The sequence below is a fragment of the Panulirus ornatus genome, chromosome 57 (genome assembly GCF_036320965.1).
Source record: "Panulirus ornatus isolate Po-2019 chromosome 57, ASM3632096v1, whole genome shotgun sequence".
In the NCBI taxonomy this organism is placed as follows: Eukaryota; Metazoa; Arthropoda; class Malacostraca; order Decapoda; family Palinuridae; genus Panulirus; species Panulirus ornatus.
Genome location: NC_092280.1, coordinates 17,035,867 through 17,053,170, shown reverse-complemented (window position 1 = coordinate 17,053,170; position 17,304 = coordinate 17,035,867). Strand labels below are relative to the sequence as shown.

General features: G+C 39.7%; 1 protein-coding gene across 1 annotated transcript in view; it reads right to left on the bottom strand.

The window, feature by feature from the left end:
* LOC139766186 (voltage-dependent T-type calcium channel subunit alpha-1G-like) overlaps positions 1-17,304 on the bottom strand; it is a 1,124,919-nt gene that overhangs the window by 341,568 nt on the left and 766,047 nt on the right. Inside the window, exon 22 of the mRNA XM_071694457.1 lies at positions 2,592-2,718. Within this exon, the coding sequence (XP_071550558.1) occupies positions 2,592-2,718 (127 nt within the window). The remainder of the gene's footprint in view (positions 1-2,591; positions 2,719-17,304) is intronic.

Sequence of the window (17,304 nt, the reverse complement as noted above, 5' to 3'; positions counted from 1 at the left end):
AAACATCTGATCTACACAACCTCCGTAACTTCTAAAACCACACTGCTCCTCCCCAGTCAGATGCTCTGTACAGGCCTTCACTATCACAATCAATACCCTTCTATACAAATTACTCAACAAACTTATACCTCTGTAGTTTAAGCACACACCATTATCACCTTTGCTTTTATGCAATGGCACCATACACGCATTTAGCCATGATTTCAACATGATCCACACATACAGTAAATATCCTTACCAACCAGTCAACAACACATTCATTCACTTTCTTAATTAATTCAAATGAAGTACTATCAATTTCTGCCGCCTTGCCGCATTTCATCTTCCACAAGGCTTTCACCACCTCTTCTCTCTTCACCAAACCACTCTCCATGACTCTCACTTTGCATACCACCCTGACCAAAAACCCAACATCTGCTACTATATCATCAAACACATTTAACAATCCTTCAAAATACTCACTCCATCTCCTCCTCTCTCCATCACTACCTGTTATCACTTCCCCTTTTGCCCCCCTCACCAATGTTCCTATTTGTTTTCTTGTCTTTTGCACATCATCTACCTAATTCTAAAATATCTTTTTCTTATTATCCCTAAAGTTTACAGATACTCTCTCAACCCAACTATCATTTGCCCTTTCTCAACACCTGCACCTTCCTCTTGACCTCTCCTATACATCTCCCAATCATTGGCGTTATTTCCCTGTGAGTTAAATCCACACATTCAGACACCCTAATTTGATCCTTCAAGAAGGATGAGCACTCCCGCCTGGCTCCTTCTTCTGTTTCCTCTTTAGAAATTGAAATACAAGAAGGGTAAGGTTATCATCTATCAATGATATACATTCTATTAAACTGTATGAATTGTAAGTTGTCTTATTAGTTAGAATTATTTTCATTTTCAAAAGTTTAGTCTCAAGAGAAGGGTAACTATAGCAAATTAGGGTGAGGTGGTTGCACTACAATATAACTAGTTGTAACTGATTTCACTTGTCTATTATTCTTTATCTCGTGAGAATGTATGCACGTATGTTTCATATGGTTAAGAAACAGATCCTTTCATTTGGTAGTTGTGGGCACTTTAATGAATTCATTCAATACATCTGCTGAATATCATCAACAACTAAAGCTTAATCAGGGAATGTGAAATGGAGTTTCATATGTCACTTGTCTAATATATAAAGCAAGATAAGAAAAATGTTCTACAGGTACATCATCGATTTTCCGGTACTTTTGGTTCCAAAGCCTTGTCGGATCAATCATTTTGCCGGACTAACTGTGGTCACTTAATAATGATTCATCAACATATCTCTAACCCACTAATCATACATCTCCCATATGTCTAAAGCATACCACAGACTGCTAGAAATCTAAATTAAACAAAATTAAATGTTTAAGCACCCTAAGATGCAAAGTCTGTCCTTAGATTGTTTGAATCCTGTGGGGTCTTCTTCGTTTTCTGTTGTTAGTGTTTTCCTAGGTGTGCATCACCAGAATAATGCAGTTTTGTCTGCATTACACACTTGCTTAGGACTGAGGTGCTCATCAGCTACAAGTTTCCCAAATTCGTCTACATACCCAGCAGCTCTTTTGTGGTTTGCAGACTGCTTTTCTCCGCACACTTTATTCAAGGAAATTCCATGACGCTTCTTGAAACTTTGAAGCCATACTTCACTACAGTCATTCTCATGTTGTAATTTAAGTTCTTTATGGAACAACTTAACCTGGTCCATTATCTTGCTATCTGACAAGTCCACTCCATCACTCCAACACTGTTGAAACCATTCCATCATCACTCGATCATGCACAGAACTCTTACCATCTTTCATAGCTTTTCTAATCATCATTTGCTTCTTGGAATTGCTGTCTGCAGAGAATTTCATTACTTTTCCCTTTGTTTCTTTATATCATAAAAAGCTGAACCAATACTGTAAATGTCACAGCTTACACACGGAAACACTATGGTCCATTTTTTTCAACAGCTTTCCTTTATCTTGGATCAATATGGACTGGTGTTTACGTTTGACACCACGACTGACACTCTCATATGTCATAGCTAGGGTTAAATCTAATCAAAATGAGCTAAGATTCTCACAGAATTGCAGTATTACCACCAATACGTGCAGTATGAAGAATGTAAATAAGTGCACCCTACACACAACGCCATCTGTGGCCGCTCAGTAAACTAGCCTGGTGGCTGCCGTAATTTCAAGTTCCTTCACGTAACTTTGTCCGGATTAAAGGATGGTGCCAAACCATCAGTTGCCTGAAATTCGGAAGTGTCCCTGTACTATGAAAGTAGGAACAAAATGCTCCTAACACAACAGCATTGTGTTTGTGATCCAGAGCACAGAGGAAGTAAAGGGGAGCATATTTAGAGGGGAAGGTTCCCACCTGCTTACATCCCCCACCCCACATCTTCAAAATACAGATACCCTGCAGTTGCCTATCTTAAGCCAATCATTGTCCTAGAATTACCCCGGGTCCTCTAGTCACCAGGTTGAAAAGTATTCCAAGAACACCTACATATACAGCCTCTGCAAACAAAAGCTTATTATAATTTTACGGAATCTACAGGAACATAATGCATACCTGAACTCCAAGGATCCCAAATATGATGAAAAATGTACAACAGATGAGGACAATGTTGCCGATGGGCTGAAGTGATGATAATAATGTCTGCACTACCAACTTGAGACCTGGTGCCCTGTTGATCACTCTGTAGAGGAGATGCCAGTGTATTAAAGAATCAAACTGACAAGTATATATTTCAACTTGGCAGAGTTCAGTCGAGTTATCATCTGAATGACTGAATTTCAATTAAGTGTTATTTATCAATGTGAATATTCTTTCATTATTACTTTCCAGGAAGATAAACTTATGATAGTGGTGACCTATACAAAGAGGTGTAACAAGTGTCAGAATTTGTTAGCTGAGTTAAAGTATTGTTACCTGACAAGATTACATTTTAGTTAAGTGAAAGTACCATTCCTGAAGTGCCCTAAAGAAGTAAAAGTAGAAATGTATATAAAATATATGCATGTAGTAAAAGTAAAAAGTAGTATCTCAAATATAATATCAATAATAATGAATATTAACAATCTTAAGCTATATATGTGTTAGAGGTGGCGGGAACGAGAAGTGGGAGACCAAATTGGAGGTGGAAAGATAGAGTGAAAAAGATTTTGAGTGATGAGGGCCTGAACATGCAGGAGGGTGAAAGGCGTTCAAAGAATAGAGTGAATTGGAACAATGTGGTATACCGGGGTCGACATGCTGTCAATGGATTGAACCCGGGCATGTGAAGTGTCTGGAGTAAACCATGGAAAGTTCTGTGGAGCCTGAATGTGGAAAGGGAGATGTGGTTTCGGTGCATTATATGTGACAGCTAGAGACTGAATGTGAACGAATATAGCCTTTGCTGTCTTTTCCTAGCACTACCTAGCACACATGCGGGGGGGAGGGGGTCGTTATTTCTTGTGTGGTGTGGTGGCGATGGGAATGAATAAGGGCAGACAGTATGAATTATGTACTGTGTATATATGTATATGTCTGTGTGTGTATATACAGGTATTCGTTGAGATGTATAGGTATGTATATTTGCGTGTGTGGACGTGTATGTATATACATGTGTATGTGGGTGGGTTGGGCCATTCTTTCGTCTGTTTCCTTATGCTACCTCACTAGCACAGGAGACAGCGACAAAGCAAAATAATAAATATAAATATATATTTTTATTTTATTTATTTATTATACTTTGTTGCTGTCTCCTATTCTTTCGTCTGTTTCCTTGCGTTACCTCGGTAACACGGGAGACAGTGACAAAGTATAATAATAATAATATATATATATATATATCTTTCCTTTCATACTATTTGTCATCTCCCGCATTAGCGAGGTTGCGTTCAGAACAAAGGACTGGACCTTTGAGGGAATATCCTCACCTAGCCCCGTTCTGTGTCCCTTCTTTTGGAAAATTAAAAAAAACAGAGGGGAGGATTTCCAGCCCCCCGCTCCCTTCCCTTTTAGTCGCCTTCTACGATACGCAGGGAATACATGGGAAGTATTCTTTCTCCCCTATCCCAGGGATATAAATATATACATATATATATATATATATATATATATATATATATATATATATATATATATATATATATATATATATATATATATATCTTTTCTTTTTTTTTTTGCTTTGTCGCTGTCTCCCGCGTTTGCGAGGTAGCGCAAGAAAACAGACGAAAGAAATGGCCCAACCCACCCCCATACACATGTATATACATACATCCACACACGCAAATATACATACCTACACAGCTTTCCATGGTTTACCCCAGACGCTTCACATGCCCTGATTCAATCCACTGACAGCACATCAACCCCGGTATACCACATCGATCCAATTCACTCTATTCCTTGCCCTCCTTTCACCCTCCTGCATGTTCAGGCCCTGATCACACAAAATCTTTTTCACTCCATCTTTCCACCTCCAATTTGGTCTCCCACTTCTCCTCGTTCCCTCCACCTCCGACACATATATCCTCTTGGTCATTCTTTCCTCACTCATTCTCTCCATGTGCCCAAACCATTTCAAAACACCCTCTTCTGCTCTCTCAACCACGCTCTTTTTATTTCCACACATCTCTCTTACCCTTACGTTACTTACTCGATCAAACCACCTCACACCACACATTGTCCTCAAACATCTCATTTCCAGCACATCCATCCTCCACACACATATATATATATATATATATATATATATATATATATATATATATATATTTTTTTTTTTTCATACTATCCGCCATTTCCCGCGACAGCGAGGTAGCGTTAAGAACAGAGGACTGGGCCTTTGAGGAAATATCCTCACCTGGCCCTCTTCTCTGTTCCTTCTTTTGGAAAATTAAAAAAAAAGAAAAAAAAAAACGAGAGGGGAGGATTTCCAGCCCCCCGCTCCCTTCCCTTTTAGTCGCCTTCTACGACACGCAGGGAATACGTGGGAAGTATTCTTTCTCCCCTATCCCCTATCCTATATATATATATATATTATATATATATATATATATATATATATATATATATATATATATATATATATAATATATATATATATATATATATATTATATATATATATATATATATATATATATATATATATGAGAGGGTTAGGGAAAATGATTTGGTAAACAGAGAAGAGGTAGTAAAAGCTTTGCGGAAGATGAAAGCTGGCAAGGAAGCAGGTTTGGATGGTATTGCAGTGGAATTTATTAAAAAAGGGGGTTACTGTATTGTTGACTGATTGGTAAGGTTATTTAATGTATATGATTCATGGTGAGGTGCCTGAGGATTGGCGGAATGCTTGCATAGTGCCATTGTACAAAGGCAAAGGGGATAAAAGTGAGTGCTCAAATTACAGAGGTATAAGTTTGTTGAGTATTCCTGGGAAATTATATGGGAGAGTATTGATTGAGAGGGTGAAGGCATGTACAGAGCATCAGACTGGGGAAGAGCAGTGTGGTTTCAGAAGTGGTAGAGGATGTGTGGATCATGTGTTTGCTTTGAAGAATGTATGTGAGACATACTTAGAAAAACAAATGGATTTGTATGTAGCATTTATGGATCTGGAGATGGCATATGATAGAGTTGATAGAGATGCTCTGTGGAAGGTTTTAAAAATATATGGTGTGGGAGGCAAGTTGTTAGAAGCAGTGAAAAGTTTTTATCGAGGATGTAATGCATGTGTACGTGTAGGAAGAGAGGAAAGTGATTGGTTCTCAGTGAATGTAGGTTTGTGGCAGGGGTGTATGATGTCTCCATGGTTGTTTAATTTGTTTATGGATGGGGTTGTTAGGGAGGTGAATGCATGAGTTTTGGGAAGAGGGACACGTATAGGTGGTTCATTCATGTGAGAAACTGCAGAAGCTGGTGAATGAGTTTAGTAAAGTGTGTGAAAGAAGAAAGTTAAGAGTAAATGTGAATAAGAGCAAGGTTATTAGGTACAGTAGGGTTGAGAGTCAAGTCAATTGGGAGGTGTTTGAATGGAGAAAAACTGGAGGAAGTGAAGTGTTTTAGATATCTGGGAGTGGATTTGGCAGCGGATGGAACCATGGAAGCGGAAGTGAATCATAGTGTGGGGGAGGGGGCGAATGTTCTGGGAGCATTGAAGAATGTGTGGAAGTCGAGAACATTATCTCTGAAAGCAAAAATGGGTATGTTTGAAGGAATAGTGATTCCAACAATGTTGTATGGTTGCAAGGCGTGGGCTGTGGATAGAGTTGTACGGAGGAGGGTGGATGTGCTGGAAATATGATGTTTGAGGGCAATATGTGGTGTGAGGTGGTTTGATCGAGTAAGTAATAATAGGGTAAGAGAGATGTGTGATAATAAAAAGAGTGTGGTTGAGAGAGCAGAAGAGGGTGTTTTGAAATGGTTTGGTCACATGGAGAGAATGAGTGAGGAAAGATTGACAAAGAGGATATATGTGTCAGAGGTGGAGGGAACAAGAAGTGGGAGACCAAACTGGAGGTGGAAAGATGGAGTGAAAAAGATTCTAAGTGATCGGGGCCTGAACATGCAGGAGGGTGAGAGGCATGCAAGGAATAGAGTGAATTGGAACGATGTGGTATACCGGGGTCGACGTGCTGTCAATGAATTGAACTAGGGCATGTGAAGCGTCTGGGGTAAACCATGGAAAGTTCTGTGGGGCCTGGATGTGGAAAGGGAGCTGTGGTTTCGGTGCATCATTACATGACAGCTAGAGACCGAGTGTGAACAAATGGGGCCTTTGTTGTCTTTTCCTAGCGCTACTTTGCACACATGAGGGGGGAGGGGATGTCATTTCATGTGTGGCGGGGTAGCGATGGGAATGAATAAAGGCAGACAGTATGAATTATGTACATGTGTATATATGTATATGTCTGTGTGTGTATATATATATGTTGAGACGTATAGGTATGTATAATTGCGTATGTGGACGTGTATGTATATACATGTGTATGTGGGTGGGTTGGGCCATTCTTTCATCTGTTTCCTTGCGCTACCTCGCTATCGTGGGAGACAGCAACAAAGCAAAATAAATAAATAAATAAAAACTAACTTCTAATGACTGACAGATCCAAACATTCCCTCTAATCTTCCTTGTGCAATATTTCATTATTCCCTTAACTCCTAAGTAAGGTTTTCTTTCCAAGCTTTGAATCTCAGTTTTCAATCTAAACAAAAAAGAATTTAACCTTACAATTTTAAAGATATTCATGAAACATTGAAAAAGTAATGCTTTAAAAGTATTTTTTGTTTACTGCTTATATTCTGATGTGTAAGTTTTGTTGACTTTCGGTACAACACACTAAAAAGTTCAGAGGTAAGGCCTGAGTGTCAAGTGAGTTGCCACATTTTATTGTAGATTTTACGTACACCAAATCTCTATTAATGATGAAGAATATGTTCCATGATCTAATATAGATTTTTTGTTATAATCAATATGATTTATCATTAATTTCATTAAAACAGTGAAATTACAAAAGTTTGTAAAATTAAGAGCCTTATCCCCGAAAAGCAATACTGTCAAAGTCAGGCAGACACTTGCAAAACTGCCTCCATTTGTACTAGAAACATCTTCTCCTATCCAATCTAGGCACTTGCAAAACTGCCTCCATTTGTGCGAGAAACACCTTCTCCTACCTAATCTAAGTAAAATTTCAATCCTAGAAGAGTCAGTGTCCATAAATCACTCTCCACACAATCCAAAAACAGATCGTCACTGACACATATTTCATGATCATCTCCCCGGTCCTCTAAATCCTGCTAAAAGTAATTCAATTTTCTTCATAGAAAACTTATGAGGATGTGATCTTATTGGCAATGCTGGAGGATGACTGATTATGCAGAGAAATTGTCACACAATGTCACCTCAGCAAACACCTAAGGTTGTGGAAGGGGCCTTAAAATAAAGGCAAGTCTCGATGTGTAAAGTTACTTCTAGATGAATTGCTCATCTTGCATAAATATCCATCTAAACAAGTTGTGGGGTTTACAGAAATGGTTTTTATCTGCTTGAAAACTACTTGAGTGCCTCTAGAAAGATAATCCCACCAATTAATAGCTGCTGGTAAGCATGACTTGCTGAATAAAAAAATGTAGATTTTGAAAAGTGAAAAGCTTTTCTCACTGAGGAAGTATCCTCTAAGAATAACTCATCCTCTAGAAGTATATGGGTCATCCCTTGGTACTTCCAGTGAAAAAACAATGGCCTTCATTCACCCTTCATGAACTAATTAATCATAATTGTAGCAACTCACCATCCTTGGGCAACCCTTATAAAATCTGTAACTGCTAACATTCAGTGTTCAAAGATCATGGGCAACACCACACGTTACGTCTAGCCAATCTGCGGCTTCGCCATTTAATATTACACACTGCTTTTTTCCAGTAAATCAGTCTCTGGTCCATGTACAAAGTTCTTCACTGATTCCATATACTTGATTTTAAGTAAAAGTCTCTTGTGAGGTACTTTATTGAAAGCCTTTTGAAAATCAAAATATACTGCATCTGATGGTACTTTTTTGTCCCAGTTCTCATAAATAACATTAAAAAATTCTAGCAAATTTGTCAGGCATGATCTTCTATCGCAGAAACCGTGTTGGTTGTCCGATATAATTTTGTGACAATTTTATCTCACTTTTTCTATCGCTTTATCTAACACTGACATAAGGCTAACTGGGCGGTGGTTCAAGGTACACTTTTTGTCTCAATTTTTACATATATGAGTATGATTTGTATGTAGCATTTATGGATCTGGAGAAGGCATATGATAGAGTTGATAGAGATGCTCTGTGGAAGGTATTAAGAATATATGGTGTGGGAGGCAAGTTGTTAGAAGCAGTGAAAAGTTTTTATCGAGGATGTAAGGCATGTGTACGTGTAGGAAGAGAGGAAAGTGATTGGTTCTCAGTGAATGTAGGTTTGCGGCAGGGGTGTGTGATGTCTCCATGGTTGTTTAATTTGTTTATGGATGGGGTTGTTAGGGAGGTAAATGCAAGAGTCCTGGAAAGAGGGGCAAGTATGAAGTCTGTTGGGGATGAGAGAGCTTGGGAAGTGAGTCAGTTGTTGTTCGCTGATGATACAGCGCTGGTGGCTGATTCATGTGAGAAACTGCAGAAGCTGGTGACTGAGTTTGGTAAAGTGTGTGGAAGAAGAAAGTTAAGAGTAAATGTGAATAAGAGCAAGGTTATTAGGTACAGTAGGGTTGAGGGTCAAGTCAATTGGGAGGTGAGTTTGAATGGAGAAAAACTGGAGGAAGTGAAGTGTTTTAGATATCTGGGAGTGGATCTGTCAGCGGATGGAACCATGGAAGCGGAAGTGGATCATAGGGTGGGGGAGGGGGCGAAAATTTTGGGAGCCTTGAAAAATGTGTGGAAGTCGAGAACATTATCTCGGAAAGCAAAAATGGGTATGTTTGAAGGAATAGTGGTTCCAACAATGCTGTATGGTTGCGAGGCGTGGGCTATGGATAGAGTTGTGCGCAGGAGGATGGATGTGCTAGAAATGAGATGTTTGAGGACAATGTGTGGTGTGAGGTGGTTTGATCGAGTAAGTAACGTAAGGGTAAGAGAGATGTGTGGAAATAAAAAGAGCGTGGTTGAGAGAGCAGAAGAGGGTGTTTTGAAATGGTTTGGGCACATGGAGAGAATGAGTGAGGAAAGATTGACCAAGAGGATATACGTGTCGGAGGTGGAGGGAACGAGGAGAAGAGGGAGACCAAATTGGAGGTGGAAAGATGGAGTGAAAAAGATTTTGTGTGATCGGGGCCTGAACATGCAGGAGGGTGAAAGGAGGGCAAGGAATAGAGTGAATTGGAGCGATGTGGTATACAGGGGTTGACGTGCTGTCAGTGGATTGAATCAAGGCATGTGAAGCATCTGGGGTAAACCATGGAAAGCTGTGTAGGTATGTATATTTGCGTGTGTGGACGTGTGTATGTACATGTGTATGGGGGGGGGGGTTGGGCCATTTCTTTCGTCTGTTTCCTTGCGCTACCTCGCAAATGCGGGAGACAGCGACAAAGTATAAAAAAAAAAAAAAAAAAAAAAAAATGAGTAACATTTGCTAGTTTCCAGTCAGTTGGCACCCGATCATCTTATAGAGATTTGTTGAATATTTTTGTTATGGGGTATATCAGCTGTCTCCTAACCTCTTTTAAAAATCTTGGAGCCAAGACATCTGAACTGTTGGATCTATTCGGAGTGAACTGGTCAAAGTATCTAAGTACTTCAAAGCTCTTTATTTCTCTAACCTTCTACTCTAATTCCTAAGATACTTGAAACATTTTCATTGATTGCAATATTCAAGATGTTTCTTCAATTGTGAATATGGAGTTAAAAGAATAACTCAGTATGGTAGCCATTTCCTTGTTATCAGTAGTTAGTGTGTAATATTGGTTTCATAATGGTCCAATTCCTTCTTTTACTGTCTTCTTTTGAAGAATTCCTTAGGATTATTCTTAAGTTTCATAAAAATTCTTTTCTCTTCCTCATGTTTACTGTCTTATGAACTTCTTACACTCTCTTTGGATTTTGATTCATTCTTGGCAATTTTCATTGGTTCCCACTGATTTGAATTTCTTATATATTTTCTTTTTTTGGCATATTTGTCCTTCTCTTCTCCTATCTATCCGTGATGGTTTTGAAATATTGCAGGTTCTCTTTGTAATTCATGGAAAATATTTATTTTCAATCTCAAGTAGTGTATTTTTATAATCAGACCACAATTCCTCTACCATGTGAATGTCAAGAAGTTTTGTCCAAATGGTACTGCGAATTTTGTGGCTACTGTTTTCAAAATTTGCTCACCCATAATCTGGGGTCAAGAGTTTGTCATTTATTTTAAAAATCTAAATCTATCCCTAATTTAATCAAACTGTGATCGCTGTTTGACAAACTCTTGCCTACTTTGAAAGAGTTGATTAGGTTTTTGTCACTGGTGAGGGCAAGATCAAGAATATTTTTACCTCTAGATGGTTTCTTAATTAACTGTTCTAGAAAAGTGTCTTCAATCAGTTCTGTTAGTCTCGTTCCCTCTCCATCACCTGTCAGTGTGTTCCAGTTTGTTTGAACTGTTGAAGTTTCCTATCATAACCATTTACTGTTTAATATAGTTTTGATTTCATTGTATAGCATCTTATTGTCTTCTTTTTGCTTAGGAGGGCTGAAAATAGTGCTGATGCAGTTTACTTTTAAACTTGCCTGTAATGTCAACATAAAGAGTCATAATCTTAATAGCATTTAGACTGTTATCAACGAAGATCAAAACTCCATCACCTACCCTGTATAAGCCACAAATAGTTTGTAACTGGGTATTGCTAACTCAGCAATTAAGTGTTTGTTCTCAGAGTTTAACTGTGTTTCTGATATTGTAATAATGTTTGGTTTTTCAGTAACTGTATAGGATATAAGTTCATCGCATTTCATAATATGCTCCAGGCATCTGTATATATTAAACTTATTTTCCTTAGAGTTCATTTTTTGACTGAATTTGCCTTTTTTTTACCGTTGGTATGCATCTTTGTATAATCACTGTTAATGTCTGTGTGCAGCAGTGGGAGAGAGATGGTTCTCCTTCTATTTAGGGTTTTGCCACCTTACTCTAACCCTCCTTGAACTGGCCCCTATCAGCCTTGGTCCTAAAAGTTACCTGAAGGATGATCTATAGTTGTGCTACCCCACTGCTTATACTGTCTGAGTTGTCCCCAACTAACCCTACTTTACCTTTCTTTGCTAATTCATTGGCCTATGAAGTTACCATTAATCCCTAAGGATCCCTACCGCCAAGGTGCCATCCATCCTCTACTGCAACCCTTATAGTGGCCAAACTGGACACCTTGTTCCTCAGATCCCTTTCACACTCATATTCCCCCTGTACCGACCCACTTCCCACAACTACTCCCTCACCCTCCCCAACTCCCCTGGTTCCTTTGTTAGCTTGACTGTGATTTGCTCTCCTGAGTAATTTATATCTATCAAAAAAAGGCCTAATGTTCTCACCTAGTACTCTGCCAAGGCGGGCTTTCCCTATACCAACTAAGTGAAAACCATCCCTAGCATACAGAGATCTATCATGACTAAAATGGCCCCACAGGTCTATGCTAAACATACTATCCTCCTCCCTACAGGGAGCTTTGATTCTTCTGTTTATCCCCAGCATTCTACTGAGGGCACAGGAATCGATGTCATACCTTGGCAGTAATCCCAATATCATAAGCTTTCTATGACTTTCTTTAAACTTGCTAACATGTTCCCTATACTTCTTCTGATCTCCCATTAACAGCATTACTCATCCCACCTGAATGACAAAAGTCATATCCTTGGGACTGTTTGATACTATACCATCAAACTCACCTGGGATGTGGTCTATCCTAGCACCTGGATAACAACAGATTTTCCTATTTCTACCTTTCGCACAGAACCCTGATCCTGATGTCTAACTACAGGATCCCTGACCAGGATGATACTGTGATCATCTTGTACTTCTTCATCTAGTGGAGAGTTTTCTGCTATTAGGTTGTTTGCTAATGCAGCAACAAGTTTTCCTCACAGGTTGGAAGGTGGAAGTATCTCCCAAGTTCGTCACAACGGTTGCTATCCTACTATCTAATCTATATATCCAAGATGATATACCTGTGTCTGTTTCCTGTGTTGTTGATAGGTTGATAAGGACATTCATTGTATATATGTATCATGGAGAAGTGCCTGAGGATTGGTGGAATGCATGTATAGTGCCATTGTACAAAGGCAAAGGTAATAAAGGTGAGTGTTCAAACTAGAGAGGAATAAGTTTATTGAATATTCCTGGAAAATTGTATGGGAGGGTATTGATTGAGAAGGTGAAGGCATGTACAGAGCATCAGATTGGGGAGGTGCAGTGTAGTTTTAGAAGTGGTAGAGGATGTGTGGATCAGGCATTATACTTTGAAAAATAAATGTGAGAAATACTTAGAAAAACAGATGGATCTGTATGTAGCATTTATGGATCTGGAGAAGGTTTACGACAGGGTTGATAAGAGATGCTTTGTGGAAGGTCTTAAGAATATATGATGTGGGAGAAGAGTGGCTAGAAGCCGTGACAAATTTATATCAAGAGTGTAAGGTATGTCTATGAGTAGGAAAGAAAGAAAGTGATTGGCTCCTAGTGAAGGTATGTGACAGGGTATGTGTGATGTCCACATGGTTGTTTGATACATTTATGGATGGTGTGGCTAGTGAGGTAAATGCAAGAGTTTTGGAGAGGGTCGAGTATGCAGTCCATTGGGGATAAGAGGGTCTGGGAATTGTCAATTGTTGCTCACCGATGATACAGCACTGGTGGCTGATTTGAGTGAAAAGCTGCAGAAGTTGGTGACTGATTTTGGGAAAGTGTGTGAAAGGAGAAAGTTGAGAGTAAATGTGAATATCTGGTTCAAAAGGGTTGTGGGATAAGTTAAATGGGATATAAGTTTGAAAGGAGAAAATTTTGAGGAAGTGAAATGTTTCAGATCTCTGGGAGTGGACTTGGCAGTGAATGGAACCATGGAAGTGGAAGTGAGTTACAGGATGGGGGAGGAAGTAAAGGTTCTTGGGGCAATGAAGAATGTGTGGAAAGTGAGGACAGTAACTAGGAGAGCAAAAATAAGTATGTTTGAAGGAACAGTAGTTCCAGCAATATCATGTGGTTGCTAGGCATGGTCTAAAGGTAGAGTTGTATGGAGGAGGGTGGATGTGTTGGAAAAAATGAAATGTTTGAGGACAATATGTGCTGTGAGGTAGTTGGACTGTATGAGTAATGAAAGATGTGTCAAAAAAAAAAATGTGGTTGAGAGAGCAAAAGACAGTGTGTTGAAAGGTTTTGGAGATATGGAACGAATGAGAGAAAAAAGGTTCACAAAGATGATATATGTGTCAGAGGTGGAGGGAACGAGAAGTAGGAAACCAAATTGGAGGTGGAAGGATGGAGTGAAAAAGATTTTGGGCGCTCAGTCCTGAACATGTACAAGGGTGAGATGCATGCAAGGAATACAGTGAAATGGAAAAATGAGGTATATTGGGGTCAACATGTTCTTAATGGACTGAACCAGGGCAAGTGAAACATCTGGGATAAACCATGGAAAGGTCTATGGGGACAGGATGTGGTTAGGGAGCTTTGATTTCGGTGCATTACACGTGACTGCTAGAGACTGGGTCTGAATGAATGTGGACTTCTTTGTATCTTTTCCTGGAGCTACCTCCCTGAAGCAATGGGGGTATCGATGCTGTTTCCTGTGGGGCAGGGTAGCACCAGGAATGAATGAAGGCAAGCAAGTATGAATATGTATGTGTGTATATATGTCTATGTTTGTATATATGTATGTACAGGTACACCACTGAATTTCTGGCAACTGATGGTTTGGCACCTCTTTTAGTCTGAGCAAAATTACATGTGAGAACTTAAACTCACCGCTGCCATCAGACTAGTTTACTGGGTGGCCACATATGGCATTGTGTGTAGGTCGTGCTTATTTACATTCTTTACACTACACCTCTTGGTGGTGATACCCCAATTCTGTGAGATTCTAAGCTTATTTTACTTAAATTCAACCCTAGCTATGGCTTCTAAGACATACAAGTGTCAGTAGTGGTGTCAAACGTAAATACCAGTCCATATCGATCCAAGTAAAAGTAGAATTGTTGAAAAAATGGACCTTGGTGTTTTGGTGCATAAGCTGTGTGACATCTACAGAATTGGTTCATCAATTGTTTATGATATAAAGAAGCAAAGGGAGAAAATATTGAAATCCTACGCAAACAGTGATTCCAAGAAGCAAATGACGATTAGAAAAACTCTGAAAGATGGTAAGAGTACTAAGCACGATTGAGTGATGATGAAATAGTTTTGACTGCATTGGAGTGACGGAGTGGACTTGTCAAGTAGCATGATAATGGACCAGGCTAAGTTGTTCCATAAAGAACTTAAATTACAACATGAGCGTGACTACAGTGAAGAATGGCTTCAAAGATTCAAGAAGCGTCATGGAATTTCCAAGAATAAAGTGTGCGGAGAAAAGCGGTCTGCAAACCCCGAAGGAGCTGCCGAGTATGTAGATGAATTTGCAAAACTCGTACCTACCGAGCACCTCAATCCTGAGCAGGTGTATAATGCAGACGAAACTGCATTATTCTGGCGATGCACACCTAGGAAAAGACTAACAATAGAAGATGAAGAAGACCCCACAGGATTCAAACAATCTAAGGACAGGCTTACCATCTTAGGGTGCTCAAACTTTTAATATTTGTATAATCTAAATTTCTAGCAGTCCAAGGTATACTTTAGACACATGGGAGATGTATAATTAGTGGGTTAGAGGTGTGTTGATGAATTATTAGTGAATGACCACGGTTGGTTTGGCAAAGTGGTTAATCTGGCAAAGCTGTGGAAGCAAGAGTGCCAGAAAATTGGTGGTGTACCTTTATACATGTACACGTTGATATGTATATGTATGTATATGTGTGTGTATGGGCATTTATGTATATGTGTATATGAGTGGATGGGCCATTCATCGTCTGTTTCCTGGCACTACCTCACTGATGCAGGAAACAGCGATTAATCATAATGAATTGTATTTAACTTATCCCTGGGGATAGGGGAGAAAGAATACTTCCCATGCATTCCTCACGTGTCGTAGAAGGCAACTAAAGGGGACGGGAGTGGGGGGCCAGAAACCCTCCCCTCCTTGTATTCTAACTTTCTAAAAGGGGAAACAGAAGAAGGAGTCATGCGGGGAGTCCTCATCCTCCTCGAAGGCTGAGATTGGGGTGTCTAAATGTGTGTGCATGTAACCAAGATGAGAAAAAAGGAGAGATAGGTAGTATGTTTGAGGAAAGGAACCTGGATGTTTTGGCTCTGAGTGAAACGAAGCTCAAGGGTAAAGGGGAAGAGTGGTTTGGGAATGTCTTGGGAGTAAAGTCAGGGGTTAGTGAGAGGACAAGAGAAAGGGAAGGAGTAGCACTACTCCTGAAACAGGAGTTGTGGGAGTATGTGATAGAGTGTAAGAAAGTAAATTCTAGATTGATTAAAAAAAATGGGTAAAACTGAAAGTTGACGGAGAGAGATGGGTGATTACTGGTGCATATACACCTGGGCATGAGAAGAAAGACCATGAGAGGCAAGTGTTTTGGGAGCAGCTGAATGAGTGTGTTAGTGGTTTTGATGCACAAGATCAGGTTACAGTGATGGGTGATTTAAATGCAAAGGTGAGTAATGTGGCAGTGGAGGGAATAATTGGTATACATGGGGTGTTCAGTGTTGTAAATGGAAATGGTGAAGAGCTTGTAGATTTATGTGCTGAAAAAGGACTGGTGATTGGGAATACCTGGTTTAAAAAGTGAGATATACACAAGTATACATATGTAAGTAGGAGAGATGGCCAGAGAGCGTTATTGGATTATGTGTTAATTGATAGGCGTGTGAAGAGAGACTTTTGGATGTTAATGTACTGAGAGGTGCAACTGGAGGGATGTCTGATCATTATCTTGTGGAGGCGAAGGTGAAGATTTGTAGGGGTTTTCAGAAAAGAAGAGTGAATGTTGGGGTGAAGAGAGTGGTGAGAGTAAGTGAGCTTGGGAAGGAGACCTGTGTGAGGAAGTACCAGGAGAGACTGAGTACAGAATGGAAAAAGGTGAGAACAAAGGACGTACAGGGAGTGGGGGAGGAATGGAATGTATTTAGGGAAGCAGTGATGGCTTGCGCAAAAGATGCTTGTGGCACGAGAAGCGTGGGAGGTGGGTTGATTAGAGAGGGTAGTGAGTGGTGGGATGAAGAAGGAAGATTATTAGTGAAAGAGAAGAGAGAGGCATTTGGACAATTTTTGCAGGAAAAAATGCAAGTGAGTGGGAGATGTATAAAAGAAAGAGGCAGGAGGTCAAGAGAAAGGTGCAAGAGGTGAAAAAGAGGGCAAATGAGAGTTGGGGTGAGAGAGTATCATTAAATTTTAGGGAGGATAAAAAGATGTTTTGGAAGGAGGTAAATAAAATGGTTAAGGCAAGGAAGCAAATGGGAACTTCAGTGAAGGGGGCTAATGGGGAGGTGATAACAAGTAGTGGTGATGTGAGAAGGAGATGGAGTGAGTATTTTGAAGGTTTGTTAAATGTGTTTGATGATAGAGTGGCAGATATAGGGTGTTTTGGTCGAGGTGGTGTGCAAAGTGAGAGGGCTAGGGAAAATAATTTGGTAAACAGAGAAGAGGTAGTAAAAGCTTTGCGGAAGATGAAAGCCGGCAAGGCAGCAGATTTGGA